This window comes from Paramacrobiotus metropolitanus, unplaced genomic scaffold (genome assembly GCF_019649055.1).
Source record: "Paramacrobiotus metropolitanus isolate TYO unplaced genomic scaffold, Prichtersi_v1.0 Parri_scaffold0000036, whole genome shotgun sequence".
NCBI classification, from domain to species: Eukaryota; Metazoa; Tardigrada; class Eutardigrada; order Parachela; family Macrobiotidae; genus Paramacrobiotus; species Paramacrobiotus metropolitanus.
In genome coordinates this window covers 1146104-1160889 of record NW_026570256.1, presented here as the reverse complement: position 1 = coordinate 1160889, position 14786 = coordinate 1146104, and the positions used below count along the sequence as shown (strand labels likewise).

The 14786-nt window shown below is 40.4% G+C and overlaps 2 protein-coding genes and 1 long non-coding RNA gene across 5 annotated transcripts; 1 reads left to right on the top strand and 2 right to left on the bottom strand.

The window, feature by feature from the left end:
• Positions 1-714: 714 nt before the first annotated feature.
• LOC129589648 (uncharacterized) lies at positions 715-3228 on the bottom strand. Its single transcript, XR_008690639.1, has 3 exons — positions 2915-3228; positions 2625-2744; positions 715-1152 (listed from the first exon to the last, which is right to left on the bottom strand). It is a non-coding gene; the product is annotated as an uncharacterized LOC129589648 (long non-coding RNA).
• A 4843-nt stretch (positions 3229-8071) lies between these two features.
• On the top strand, positions 8072-8890 carry LOC129589553 (uncharacterized). Its single transcript, XM_055484352.1, has 3 exons — positions 8072-8229; positions 8328-8453; positions 8581-8890. The coding sequence occupies exons 1-3, from the start codon at positions 8169-8171 to the stop codon at positions 8706-8708; spliced, it is 315 nt and encodes a 104-aa protein (XP_055340327.1). The 5' UTR covers positions 8072-8168; the 3' UTR covers positions 8709-8890.
• Positions 8593-14768, bottom strand: LOC129589552 (transient receptor potential cation channel subfamily A member 1-like). Of its 3 annotated transcripts, none has more exons than XM_055484350.1 (19): positions 14234-14478; positions 13640-13842; positions 13422-13555; positions 13080-13259; positions 12793-13002; positions 12551-12720; positions 12388-12467; positions 12190-12327; positions 12061-12122; positions 11732-11977; positions 11589-11648; positions 11391-11519; positions 10847-11227; positions 10575-10768; positions 10328-10490; positions 9982-10194; positions 9670-9906; positions 9157-9281; positions 8593-9090 (listed from the first exon to the last, which is right to left on the bottom strand). In XM_055484350.1, the coding sequence occupies exons 1-19, from the start codon at positions 14338-14340 to the stop codon at positions 9006-9008; spliced, it is 3117 nt and encodes a 1038-aa protein (XP_055340325.1). In that variant the 5' UTR covers positions 14341-14478; the 3' UTR covers positions 8593-9005. The 3 variants fall into 3 exon arrangements, with proteins under 3 accessions (XP_055340325.1, XP_055340326.1, XP_055340324.1); XM_055484349.1 differs by having other exon boundaries at positions 8596-9090; positions 13640-13880; positions 14234-14768; XM_055484351.1 differs by lacking the exon at positions 14234-14478 and having other exon boundaries at positions 13645-13787.
• Between the last annotated feature and the right edge of the window lie 18 nt (positions 14769-14786).

The window sequence follows — 14786 nt, the reverse complement described above, 5'->3', positions numbered from 1 at the left end:
GGTTATCTGTACCGGCTTTTTGGAACCCGACATTCCTTACATACTCTTGTACGGATTGTACATGCGTTCGATGAACGCTACTACTGTAAACATTGGGCATTTTTACGAGTGCATTGCACTAATAAAGCTCACAGTGTAAACATCAGATATCGCTTTTGGGTTTGTCACAATCCATAATAAGGGAAATCCCAGTCGTAGATAGAGGCGCAAGCTTCATTAACCTGGGTACAAAATGTCAAATAATCGAAGGAAACTTAAACAGAGATTACAGAATGATTTTATATTGTAAGGAAGCCGAAGGAAATGTTGATAAGGAATATCGCAAAACTTAGCACACAGTCCAACGTCCAAACAGATTTAAAAAATCTGCTGGTAAATACGGAAAGACGGTAAAGTCACATAAAAAAAATAAAAATGTACTGATAAAAAACTGCCGTAAATCAGACTAAAGTGCATAAACATTCGCATTTTTGTGTTGCTTTGATTTTGTAGGGATGAAGTATTAATTTTATCGTGAATTTTTACGCTAATTGCAAAACACCGGTTTCAACTTTTGGACCATAGAAATTGCGCTTGCTGGAGTGAGCCTCGATTAATATTTTCTGAATAAATTTCTTCAGCTTCTGACCATAGCAAATGTCTTTTTGCCACAATTCCTTAATTTGTCCTTTAAGCCGATAATGCGTTAAGCCGATCACGTATACAACCCTCAACTCGAACACAATTAAATTTTTCTTCTGGTTTGGTAGGTTTTATTAATCACAACATTCTTAGGTTGAGGAAGCTAAAAAATCAACAATCTCGGGTAAATAATATTACGCATTTAAGTTGTAGAATATCAAGTGAGTGAATCACATAAATAACATGTAAAAAATACCTGTACAAGTGCCCAAAAATCGGCAGCGCTTTACGACATTATTAAAAAAAATATACCACAATTGGTAACCGCCGAGCATCAGATTTAGAAAAGAGCTCGTGTTACAGCCATAACAACCATGCTACAAATCACTCCCAGGAAACCAAGTTGTCCGGCTTTAACGGCTGAATTGCATAAATTTCCATCGCAGTAACAGTTTTGAATTGTGTTTTGCACTGACCAACTGCAATCCATGTTCTTATTGCTGCGATCGGAACATCCCTTCGTGACGACTTCTATACAAACACAAACGCCCATTTCAGTCAAACTAGAGCCCCCAAACAGTAACAAATTTTTGTACGGCTACGTACGGTTTCCGCTTACGGCTCCTACGGCTACGGTACGGTTACGGCAGAAATAACTGGATTGACCGTACGGTATACCGTATACGGCAGTACCGTATACGGCAAGCCCATTGTAAAACCGTGTTTTTGGCTTACGGTTACGTACGGCACCAATTTTCACTACGGTTGCGTACTGTTGTGCCGTACAGTATGCCGTATACGGCAGTACAGTATACTGTTTGGGGGCTCTAAGTCAAACGCAGGTCAGAATACAGTAATTTACCAGAAGTAATGAAAATAGAGCGAAATTATAACAAAAAGTCGCATTACAGTTCATAACGTTTTTAAACGGTTATTCAGAATTACCGCGCCTCTACACTTTCAGTGAAATAAAAATAAGACGCTGTTTATTTAACTGTAATTTGTAATAGAGTTCTAACTTTTCCTGCTACCTGCAAGAACACCTACAAATTTTTAGATGCTTTTGCAGGCAATAGGTATGTAGGAAGGTAATAAACCTTTAAATAGATACACTGATATTACTATGACTCATACAGTATACTTCGAATGCTGCCTTATATGGGCTCCCCTGTATTACTCTCCCTTATCTGGGCTCCCGGCTAGTTAGCAATACCCGTCAAATTGAATTTATCGGATTATAGCAAAACCCTTTTCTACTCCTTTCAACCGGATTTACAAGTGAGCACACCAAAGAATTCCGAAATTTCACATCCGATTTATATTTATATATATTACATATATAATAATATTTTTCATTAATTTCAACCGGATTTGCCAATGAACAAACTGAAAAATGCCGAAATTTCTTATCACATTATTTTTTCATGGGGTTCTTAGTGCATTTAAGCGGGCGACGTTTAGAAAGATCTTAAATTTAGAAAGATTTTGAATTTTAGAAAGATTCTGAATCTGCCGTTGATGCAACCTGAGCATTTCGAAAGAAACTAAATGCTACAAAAGTACTGGCAAAATAAGTACTTTATATAAATCAAAATTTTCAGTCAGGCATAACACTGATAACAGCTGCGAAAGTGTGAGTTATAACGTAACCGCCCATGTAGAGGTTTGCTCATATTGCCCGGGAGCCCAGATAAGGGAGAGTAATATAAGGGGAGCCCATATAAGGCAGCATTCGAAGTATACATAATTAACAAGGATAATACTGTAAACCGTTAGCAAATTAGACAATAAAAGGCCACATCACAAAAGTATGTATCGTAAAAAGTGCCACTGCACAATATTTATCGCATAATATCTATATACATAATTTTCTATATAAAAAAGGTATATATATATATATATATTTCCTATATTTTCTATATCTATTTCTAATTTTATTTTTAATTTTCTATATTTTCTATATACATAATTTTCTATAGGTGCAACAAAAATGACGCGCTTACCTGGCGTGCCTGGCAGCAGTGTTCGGGTTTTGTAGCAAACATCATTAGCTCCGGTGCATGTCTTTCTGTCATTATCGTTAAATCGAGGCATAGTGTAGCAGTCGAGGGCGTCGGCTTTTTCTACATTGAAAAGGTTTCATGACCATAATTAATATTTATCTAATGCTTCTCAACTATGTGCAAAAGAAGCCGCATTGCGGATAAGGCTGACTTGCATTGCTAAAATAATATTTTAATTAAGTACTTAAAATATCAAATAAACAGATGGAGAATGTTTGAAATTAACTCACCGAAAATGGCAATGGTGAAACACAGCAAAATTCCGAAGAACAATAGCGCGATTCTGGTCATTTTTGAAGGCATGCGATCGTATTTCTCCGGAGAAAATATACTCTTACTACAGTTGCTTTATATTAAATTTATTTAAATTCAGTTACATATATTGAATAGCACTTGTCTTGTTTAGCAATGACACAACTAACTCGCAGATACTGCTTGTTGAAGCTGAAGTGCCCTTTATATACAGAATCTTTCGGTGCTGATAAGGGCTGATGTTGATTTACTTTCCAGCAGTAACACTTCAACTTCACGGAATAATCGGCGATATTCCGTTTATGACCACTAGACTGTGACAACGGAAATCCCCAAAATATCGTGATGGCTATTTTCAACATCAGTGTATGTACATTCCATGTTTATGACTGGTTACACAAACCTCTGTCGACGAGCACTGGCGAACACGGGCAATCGTGCTTATCACCCCTCCGCATTTGTTCAACAAACCTTTGACAAAAGATGTGGATTACTACGAGTACAATGACTAACATACACTGTCCAGTGGGATTGCAATTTTGGGTAATACAGATAGATAGGCCGCTTGGTAGGCAAGAGCCTTTTCTTATATATATTGCAACAGTCGCCTATCTGGCTACTGTTCTAGTGGGTTGACGATCAGTCTTTACCACGATTATGCGGCTGTTATGTAGTGTAAGGTTGGTACGGCCGTAAGCGAAACGGTCCGGTGTGGCCTTAGAATTACTTAGATGGCACCGGTTGGGATGAGGCGATTCATCCCAAGCGGTCAAACGGAGCAACGCAAACACAACGCATAGCAAGGTTTCTTATTCCAAGAGAATCAGCAAGAATTCAGGCAAGAGTAGCTGCAAGAGAACCAAGCGTTCCAAGACTAAAGTGAGAATTCTAGACATCGAGAGAAAGCCGGTAAAAATCCATAGAAATGTGGAGAATCGTTATCAGACGTTATGAATCATAATGCAGTAAAACAACAACCAATCATTGATGTTAAATGACCATTACTATTCGAAACTGGTGGTCTTACACGTTGTACAAATTCTATCGCTACAATATGGCCCGTTTTCTTTCCGTTAGCGGTGGTTGTTAACCACATTAATGCACGCCAGCGCCAATACCACTGGGTAGTGGTACTGGGTTTGGGGAATGGAAAAGTGTTACATGACGATCTTCGTGGCGTCAGACAAATTTTATACTCCTGACGATCGGTTACTAGCACCACCTCGCGCTTCGCGGTCAGTGCAAATTATTATTTGTGCGTGCGACTACAATCTAACGTGCTCCAGGAATTCTTAACTATGCCTGTTGTATTCGTACTGTACCTATTTACTCTGCATTTGCCGCTTCCGCTGCAATATGAATTCCAGTATTCTCTACCAATAAGCCGGTATTCCAGTGTATCATGCCGCCTGTACTTCTAATTTGCAGTATTTATAATTTGTATTATTTTACAATCTAGCCTTAATTTTAATGTATTCGTATAACTGAAGTCTTCTTCAGTGTATCGAGGTGTCCTCACTTATTTCGCAGGGATTCTGCCCGAACTCAAAGCTAATTCTAATTTTCTTAACTAAGAAACCCAAGAATACATAGAGAATACGGGCGGAATACGCGAGAATACGGGGCACACTAAAAAAACAGCAGTAATGCCTAAAAGCTACATGATGAAAAACAACTCCCAAGAAAAGCAGAACACAGGCAGAATACGGATAGAATACGTGGGAATACGGTAATACACCACAGCAGACGTTGTCAGTCGCACTTGCAAAAGCAAAATAATTGAGAATACACCTTGAGTAAATACCGAATACGCGTGGGATAAATAGGAATACTGATACGTGGGATACAGTAAACAAAAAAACGGGCTGATTTTATAGAGTGGTACGAAAAGGGCCATTGGTGGATTAATGTGATTATTGATTAACTGCAGCCACAGAAATGCAGTTATTGTGCGTGTGCAGATACCGCTTATAATCTTTCTTCTCATTAACACAACAAGCGTTATTCTGCCTTCGTATGTGGCACGGGCCGCTTGGTATACAATGAAGGGTATTTACTTATACCTTTCTATCTTGTAGCGCAGAAAGGTTTTGGTCTGGCTTTGAGCTAAGGCGTCTGTCATGAAACAAAAAATTCTTGAATTGAGGGAAAAATTGTCTGCGTAGTGCACAGCGGACGTCATCTTTGAGCAGTACGCCACAGTCTGTGGGGTACGACCGTACGAGTATATAAATTAAAACAAAGTTTATATAAATCCACTTTGTTGTATTGTTGCGTGTATTCGCAGTTACTTAACAATTGATGTACAAAATAGACCACCTGAAAATTTTCACAAGTTCGACAACCATATGGTTAGTGTGTACCGTTTTCTTTTCTCCATCGAACATCGTTTGCGCCGGAATGAACGATCTCGAACAGGGTACACGTACTGATCAGCACTTTTCTCTGGTCACCGTATTCCACGTATGATGCATATGGAAGAGTGGCAGAATACTAGAAGCGTACGCGGCAATAGAGGCGCACTTTGCGGGGCAGTCATTCGCTTATATGGCTAAAGGCACTTGTAATATCAATCCTTGGCAGTATTTCTACGTATTCCGTTCATATTCTGCTCTTAGTTCCCACGCCTCCGGTTCCTTTACTAGGGTAGGAAATTGGGAAGACGCTCTGGAAACAGGCAGCATGCTGATGGAACACATGACAATACAGTAAGCACTAAAGAAGGCTGCATTAATGCCCAAATGCTTCACAACGGGAAACACCGTCAATAGGGCCTGACTGGTGAGTACGGTCAGAATAGTAGAATACGTGGTAGTACTGGCTGATGTGCACTGAATTCTGAAATCATACGGTCAATCGGGATGGAAAACCATGGAATACCGGACGAATACAAGAAAAATACGAAGGAATAGGTGGAATACGGTGCTGGAAAACGGGGTTTACTTTATAAAGTACGAAATGGGCAATTCGGATGTATCAGATGAGGCGCATCGCTGCAGCGTACACCACGTCCGTCTGTTCTTTTCCTGAATCTTTTTATCGAGATGGTAGACTCTTGTAAGTTGTGACCGTGTGGCTTAAAGCGAATATGGCTAGTCTTGATAGCTTTGTGCTGTTCGAATCAAAATGACAATATATCGTCAGTATCCTTTGCTTATTTTCAATGAATTGCGGATCGTCAGCGCATAAAATTTTGAAGACAAGCATAATATTATTACGTTAACACAGCATGCAACATAACGCAAAAAGGCGATTAGGTACCCTTAAGTAAAGTTGAATGTTAGCATGTCTCATAAAGCGCAAAGAGCACATTGGCAATTTGGTAGATGATACATAATGTTAAGCCAGTGTAAAACCTCATCTGGTGTTTACATTGTCTCCCTGTAATTGATTCCTGATGGAAAAGGCATCGATCCAAGAAGGTCGCAGAGGCTTTCGACAACACGGTGCTGCAAATTGATGACTGCTGTGAACATGGTAGGGATTGTTATCATGTCATGCCCATGTAAAGTTTCGGACGCAAGTCGCAAGTCGGTTGTACAGGAGCATTATTGGTTTCTCCCCGAACTCCGTATGCGAATGACGTATCAAAAGACATGCAAGCAGTCGCCAAAAACTGATCCCCGACGATTCCCCGTGACGCTTCCACAGTTCCACTGCTTGACGTGTTTTATCATTTCAATGGCGGTGCTTTGTGTGGCTGATCACTTACCAGTAAAACTGACGCTGTTCTTTGTCTTCTATTTAGGGGCTTGTAGGCATCAAAAAAGTTTGAAGAATCATGGCCAGGAAAGACGCAGGACCTATTGTAGAACAAATCACCCGATTTCTGACTTTCATAGTCAGATAAAATAATGGCATTCCATAACCGGCAAACGCGTCGGTATCATAATCGAGATTTCCAGGACATAAAAGACGTGGAAAAGAACACCGGAATACAATGTCCATACAGTGTAGTCTTCGGTACCAGGAGAATAAACCTTACGTGAATACTTTAATTTGCTGGGACAGCACACAGGACTTTGGCGTGATTTGTATTCTGTAACATACGGCAATTATCAGCATCGTACGATTTTTCGATGTATCTCGAGCCGTAACAGCATACAGTATTGTTACTGTTCGAGAGAAACCAAGCAACTTTTGATAAGAAAACGCCCTTGATATTACAAGTTCGCTTCATAAACTTGTTCTAAATTTGCAAGGAATAGAAAAGTTTTTGGTCTGCAAATGTGAAACTTTTGTGCACTTGCCTTTTCGCACATTATTTAGTCCAAAATAAGATTAGTCTGCTTACAACCCGCTCAATTTTATTATTTGAAAAACGGAAACTCTAAAATTACAATAAAACAGAAAAAAAGAATTTTAAAAGTAAGCGCAGCTAAAGAAATAAACGCCAAAATCCTTGTTTCAATAAATGGTACCTCAAATAAAAATCACGAATACAGAACTAAATACAAAATAAAATTCGACAAACCTGGAAGTACTTGAATCATGGCGTAGCTTTGATATATTTTTATTTCAATAAAGTAGTTAAACTTTAAAAGCTCTCGGCTGATGGCAAAAATCAAGTACGAATGCACAAAGCAGCAAGCGAAATTTAGCAGTTCATATGCTGAAATAATTTATTAGCAGGAAGGATCAGTCGGCCTAGAGACTTCTGTTTTTCTTAATTTTCTTATTAACCGATCTTCGGCCCCGATAATATGGCGTGCTACACGATGAACTGATAGTTGCATACCATTGGTTAAATCAATCATTATTGTAAAAGTAATCGGGTACTAGAAAAGCCGAAGTCTACCGTGCATAATTATCTTTAATGGCATTATGCCGTGCCGTGTAAAACAGTTGGTTATAGCTTGCGAGGTCAAAAACAACTTTTCCGCTATCACACGCTCACACAATTGTGACTATCTGCATGATTGTTTTAATGGCAGCCTAGAATTAAAGCGATATCCCACAACAGCAGCACCGATTCTACCGATGTGAGAAATATTTGTCCAAGTATCCATAAATCAAGTGATATTTAGATTTAGATTAAGTTGTACAATGGTACACCCTCTTATCGGCAAAACCACCGGCAGAGACACATAAAATACAACAACAGCTATTGTTTTATTCTACGAACATTTACATATAAGTGCTGTGCAAGGATACATTTCATATGTCATTTCCTACATTTTCTCGCTGGTGTAACGTTCTATATATTATTATCTCCGGCATCCATAAGACAAAATGGTGTGTACACGTTTATTTGTCGCTGTACTAGTGATCGCTTTATGCACGGTGGATATCGGTAAGAACAGTTGAATACAACTGAGCTGCCATATTTTTCTCTTTATGATATCGCTTAAGTATGCCTTAATAAATCGGTTCTTTCTCCCTATTTCACAGAGAACGTGATGGGATTAAAATGCCATCAACGCGGCGCTGATGGAGTGGACACTATCATTACTTGTCGTAATGGAATGATCGGAAAATCGTGCATCACGAACATTACATATAAGGACGGCGTTCGAGGTTAGCATGCGCATAGTATCTGCGGTTTGTAAAGGTCTTCAGTGCCCCCAAAACTTTTGACGCTTTGCTTTTAAACTATTGTTATGCGCATTACGCGCATCTTGCGTTAAATTGCGTACATCTGCAGAGGTACGGAAGGGTTGCTCACCATCGGCTGGAGACGAGACTTGCTACACCGGTATCAATCCAGGCGGAAGCAGCACCACCTGCTTCTGTTACAGCGATCTGTGCAACGCGGGAGACGAACCGTTTTAACTGATGCACCATACGTAAACGAACACCGCTGTGTTCCTCTCCTTTCGGTTATCTTTTCGTTCCGTTATGCACTATGCTACATTGATGCTGTTTGTAGCAAGCAATTTGTTTTATAATCCCAATACCAGTTGTTTACCAGCCCGCCAGCGGGAAAAAACATCAGAACTAATTCAAAACAACAATGCATTTTGCATAAGACAAAAAACAAAGAGGATTGCGCGTCGTATAAAACACAACAACAAAAAATTATTACCCGATCTGCTTTACAGTGCAAGTTATTATTCAATGCTGCTAAGGTTAGCAGTCCGATTGAGAAGGATTTTTGTTGAGGTCGGTAAGTATCTGCCGGACAGTATCCATACTTTCGTCCATCTCTCGTAATCTGCAATTGAGGAAGTACGCTTTGAATTTATGCGAAGAACTAATGATTTCGAATTCGCTCACTCACCGTTTTAAGATTTCCTTGATGTCGTCAGTAATTTGTATTGCGTTTTTGCGAGTTTTATCGAGAGCGTTGTCCGTATCCGATGGTTGATATTCACGATTGTAACCTCCCGAAACTAAGCGGGCCAACTGCAAAGAAAATTTACAACATCTGTTGAATGCAACTAATGCAATTTTATAGTAGTTTCGCCAACTGAGTCAGATTAATCAAACTCTACCAAAAAAAGGTTCGAGCGACAATAAAAATTACACGTTTTGAATAAAAACAAAATCTTTGACTCAAAAATTGTATAGTGGTCAAATACAAATACAACGGAGAAACGCGATTTGTGTAATGGGTACGATCCCCGATCAGGATAGCATAGAGGAAGTGTTTCTTTTGTAAATGCCGTTTTGTTCTGGTGCATAGTTTGTACTCGTACCATGATACTTATTAAAGGCTTTACCAAGTATAGTGGTTGCTAGCTTTGATTGCTTGCTGGCCTATCAAGGCAAATCAATGCAACATTTTTTTTACCCAAGTTTTCCATCCCATTGGCCGCCCGGGGTAATACCGATATTCGTACTTGCCACAATGTAGATTTTGCCGCCATGAATAAGGAAGCTTCACCGTTCCACGCGTCACAACTTCTAACGCTCGCTCCAGAACCAACAAACCCTGCTCTAGTGAATCATGTAATGAGATCTGCATCTTTAATCTGAGAATGACGGCATTCTGTCGGATGTTGGCCATATCGGCCAGAGCTAAGCCCATCTACAAGTATAGTGCGTGCAACAAAAGATTGCCATAATACTTAACGATTTGACGCCCTAGGTTTCTGTAGCTTACCAGGAGATTATTCAGTAAAATGCACATAATGACCATGCATAGCCCGTAGAAAACGAAGCTAAGACCCTTGAAGGGTAGCATATTTTCCATGTAAGGCGAAAGAAAACGTTCGAAGGCTTCTAAATCGCCCAGCATCAGCGATGCTATGCGCATCGCTGAGGTCTCCACTGTCTCGTGTGTCGTGCGCAGTTCTTCTGGCTCATAGTTGTCCGGCTGTTAAAAACATTTATGTTATATTTAGTTTCTATAATTATGTAGTTTTCTTCGTCAGTGAATTTTTGTTCCTTATGGAAGAGTGCCTGATGCATGTACAATTGTCCGGTTAACGTGTTGCATACATACGTACATTGGTGTAAAAGATAGAGTCATTCGGAAAGATAAAAGTCGGGAACAGCGTAAAGAAAGCTCCACTGAAAGCCGCCGTCAAGATGAAGAAGAATAGTGCCACTTGAACGAGCGTCCGTAAAATGGTGAAGAAGATGAACGAATAGATTCCAAATGCTCCGAATCTTGAGAACAGACACACAATATTATTTTTGTTGATACTCAGAACTCGATAAATTATTATCATCAGTATTATTGGTGATACTTACGGACGGAAGAAGCGAATAAGGTTGAACCATGCCAAAAATACCGCGATGGCGGCACTCTCATACGTGCTCAGTATTACATGTCGGTCTTGACCCTCGAAATTGCTTTCCACTGCTAGACAAATAACAAAGGAAAGCGTGGACAGGAATAGGGCTAACTGAATGTAATTCGTCCAGTCCCTCCAGTAGCGGGTTTTCTAAAGAAGGCAGTAATTGTTGTAAAACAAAGTGACCTCAATTTCATATTACTATACATAAAGGGATTGCCAACTGACCTGAGTGATAAGATCTGCGATCTCTTTTGCCAGGATGATAAGTGCCGCTAAAAATAGTAAAACGATGGCCCAGTCAGGTACCCGCCCAAAATCCTTCATATCTTTTTCGACTTCCATTCGCAGTTCCGTATAGGATACGCTGTTGGTAATATTTTCCTGAGTATAATTCTGTAGATTCGTCAGCGATAAGTTGAGAAGGTACGGCCGCAGAGAGTAATCGACAGAGTAGACGACAATAAAGGATAATAGTCCGACAAAGAGGCTATTCACTACTAATATGAAGGCCGACAAGTATAGACCGTAGATTATCCATTTTTGTTCCAGTAGGGTTGTGCAGATCGGATGAGTCAAGAGCTCGGTGCGTTTATTTACTGCCATTATCTACAATAAAAATTAAAAATTCAGTGCGATTACGCAGTATGACCATAGAGTTCTTTTAATCCGCGCTGTACTTGTATTGTCGTACAGTACATACTAGCCTTTAAAAGGGAAATTAAGGTAAGTAAAAGTCTGGAACATAATAAAAGTTTTGTAATATCTGTACTTTGAGTGGTTCCAGGTGGGATTTTTGTTCCTTTTCCCGACCTTTTCCTGTCTTCTCAACGCTTTTGATTGGCGGCTCTCCTTTTCCAGTGCTATTATCTGGCTTTAACACGCTGAAGTCATACCGCACCTGGTGCGTAGTAAACCGTATTTTAAGTTACTGAGCGAATAATTTTAGAAGTTACAAAACCTTTCTTACATATGGTTCGCCTTTACATTTGTGACCGGAATGGCGCTCCATGGAGCGATCGAGGCAGTACTACAACCAGTAAAAAATTAATAACTGTAGACTTGTAAAGGGTACGGTAAATGCGCAGGCGATGAAAAACTTAGTGCACATGCCTTCATAACGTTGGGTAGGTTCACTATCAATCCGGCAATAATGCTGTCGAAATGGCTGGATGACCTCTCAATTATAGCCTTCCATTGACCACTGGTCACGAAGGCCATTGCTGCGTTCTCTTTTCGGTTGAGAATAGCGAGATCCAAAGGATTGCACGAGCCACACTGGAAGGATGCCTTATTCGACAGCAGGAAAGAAATGGATAAACCGGCATCGTGTACTGCGGCACTATGCAGTGCCGTATGCTATAAAAATTATCAAAAGTAGAAATTCACAGTTACTGCGATATAATATTGACAAAACTGTGTTCGACAAGGCTACAACATACTCCTAAATGGTCCTCTTCATCGATAATATCCGCATAATTGTCCATTAAGTTTTTTAGCGTCTCTGCACAAAAAAAAAGAAAAGAATAAATGTCGTTCACATAGACTCCGTCTTAAATGTAAGACTTTACGGTAATGATTGGCTGCTGCCGCATAATGTAGTGGAGTTTGTCCGCTGTGGTCTTTCAGTGGGATTCCACCGCGGAGGCAAAGTACATCGACAATATCGGAATGACCGTGTGCCGCGGCAATGTGCAACGCTGTTCTGCCTGAAAACTAACCTTTCTGACTGAGGTTTAAGCAACAGTCAAGAAAAACCTGAGACTCACCTTTATAATCTCGGATGTTTAATCCTAAATGTCCATTACCAAAAGAAATGAGCAATATCAAAATTTCGCGAAAGCCATGCCTGGAACCAGAAGGACGAAAAAGAAAATTGTTAGAAATACAGTAGAACTCTGGCGATAAAGTGAATTGGCCTGTCTTAATTACCGGGCTGCAAAATGCAGAGCCGTCATTTGCTTCTGACTCTTTGCATGGATATCCGCGCCCAGATGCAGCAGGCCTTTTACTAAACTTAGTTTACCCGCACGAACGGCGTAATGTATGGCAACAAAACCGGTTTTGTCTGGGAGGTTCAAGTTTTGCCGCCAATCGGCTTTCTGTCGGAATAAAAAGGGGCTTTCGTTAAAAATAATCAGCGAGGAAGTTATACCATAGGAATAACAATTTACCTGCACTGTAATCTCTCCGAAAGTGCAACACTCAGAAAGGTCATAACCGGCAAGAACAGCATGATGAACCGCGGTGCGTTCGTCTACATCCACGAAAAACGGATCGACACCCGCTTGTAAGAGCCTGGGTAGAACTCGCCAGGACCCTTTAGACACGGCCAAATGCGCAAGATTACAGCCGCTGGAATCGAGAACTTGCAGTGGACTTCCCTGTGAAGACCCGCGTTTCAAGACAGCACTAAATTTTTAGCAAATTAAAATTCTTCCCATTGACATTCTCAGCATACTTTTTGGACTAATGCCACGACGACTTCTTCGGAATCCATTAGTACGGCCATCGATAGTGCCGTATGTCCACGCGTATCTCGTACCCTTAAGTCTTTCGACGGCGCTAACTCCACCATCAGTTGCAAAATGCTTAGAGCATTGCGGTTAAAAGCCAGTTGCAGCGGAGTCGCTTTTAAGCCCTAAACAGACCTAACAGCTGTACGCTTCGGATGAATTCGGCGATCGATATAAAAAGTGCCACAAAATTTTTCGAATTTTTCACAAAAATAAATGGATTAAGTGAACCTTTGATGAATAACTTTTTTTCAGTTGAATTTTAGTGCTCAAATAAATTTTCTTACCCGAACTTGCGAAACCAAAATGGATGCACCTCGCTGCAACAGCACTCGTACACATTCCAGCTGCAGTTGCATAACCGCCCAGTGTAGCGGTAGTGAACCGTCGCGGTCCGGCATCGACAACATGATGCCCTTATCTGAAACCGCAGAGCTTATTATGGAACTGGGTTACGAAGACAATCGGAAGCACTGATAAGAAGTGGCGGTTATGGAATACGCACTGAACTGTGAGTCATCGAGAAAGTATGTCAAAACATCGACTGCGCCGTGGATGCATGCCACATGGATGGGCTGTAGTCCGTAGCAGCAAGTCTGTTCCGGGAACGGATTGGCACGATGCTGCAGTAACAGCTTCACTGCTTTTACGTTGTTCACTTCCGCTGCCGTGTGCAGCGGCAATTTACCGCAACTTCCCGCTTCCACGCTATCCGTTAAAGAGCGCGGACTGTTTTGCAATAGTTCCTTTACGACAGGATGTTTGGTTAGATAAAAATAATAAGATAATCAAATTGCTTCTGCAAAGTTTGAAAATATTTTTCATTGTTTGCTGGTGACTAGCATTCTAATTCTGGGAATGCAAAAATGTTCTTCATTTTTTTTGTCTCGCAAATCTGATCACACTTATCACATTTTTATCGATCGTCTTGAAATACTCAAGTGTAGAAAAAAACGGGGTACAAAAGTAACACAAAAAAAAAAGCATAATATGCACAATTTTTAAAATTTCAGTTACTCTTTTACGTTTTTTTTGGCGATTGAGAATAATAATTATTTGCATGTCCCAAAAGGAACTTTACGTCAACAAATCGCCTTACTTCAACGAATTCGTTGTTGCCGTCTCGAATCGCTTTATGCAGTACTTCTCCGCCGTTTTCACTGGAAAATCTCCGTTCGCTACAAGAAACTCTCTCCGCGAGAGCATCCAAAACAACGATATATGATTCCGGAATATTTAAACTAGCCACCGAATCTCGGCCGCTATTGGCGTACTGGTTAATCAAATAGTTCCGCCGTTCGTTCGCCATCAAGAGTATCACTCTTCATAAAACCACACACGGTCTTCTTCCCGTGATTCCGATTGCAGTCGATGAACGATAATAAAATTATTTGGCATGCAACAGCTACCAAATGTGTACATAATGGGTTCGTCGTTTACACTCGGTTTATTTATATTTGTACTTGGCGCGCGTTGGATCGCCACAACACATTTCTTCGGTACTGATAACATTTGCGGTTATCACTTCATAACGTACCCTTTCACCGAAGTATGCATTCTGATATTCGTTCCTATCAGTTATTTGGTCTGACAGGCTGGATATTTACCCCGTATACGTGTTGTGGTTCATCACTGCATCACACGTTCTTTAA

Bases quoted from the DNA above. Each gene is read 5' to 3' on its own strand.
- LOC129589553 (XM_055484352.1), top strand. From the start codon at position 8,169: ATGGTGTGTACACGTTTATTTGTCGCTGTACTAGTGATCGCTTTATGC. The intron at 8,230-8,327 runs GTAAGAACAGTT...CCTATTTCACAG, and splicing joins TTTATGCACGGTGGATATCG to AGAACGTGATGGGATTAAAA. The intron at 8,454-8,580 runs GTTAGCATGCGC...GTACATCTGCAG, and splicing joins ATATAAGGACGGCGTTCGAG to AGGTACGGAAGGGTTGCTCA.
- LOC129589552 (XM_055484349.1), bottom strand. From the start codon at position 14,443: ATGGCGAACGAACGGCGGAACTATTTGATTAACCAGTACGCCAATAGC. The intron at 11,520-11,588 runs GTAAGAAAGGTT...ACTACGCACCAG, and splicing joins AATGTAAAGGCGAACCATAT to GTGCGGTATGACTTCAGCGT. The intron at 9,091-9,156 runs GTGAGTGAGCGA...CCTCAATTGCAG, and splicing joins ATCAAGGAAATCTTAAAACG to ATTACGAGAGATGGACGAAA.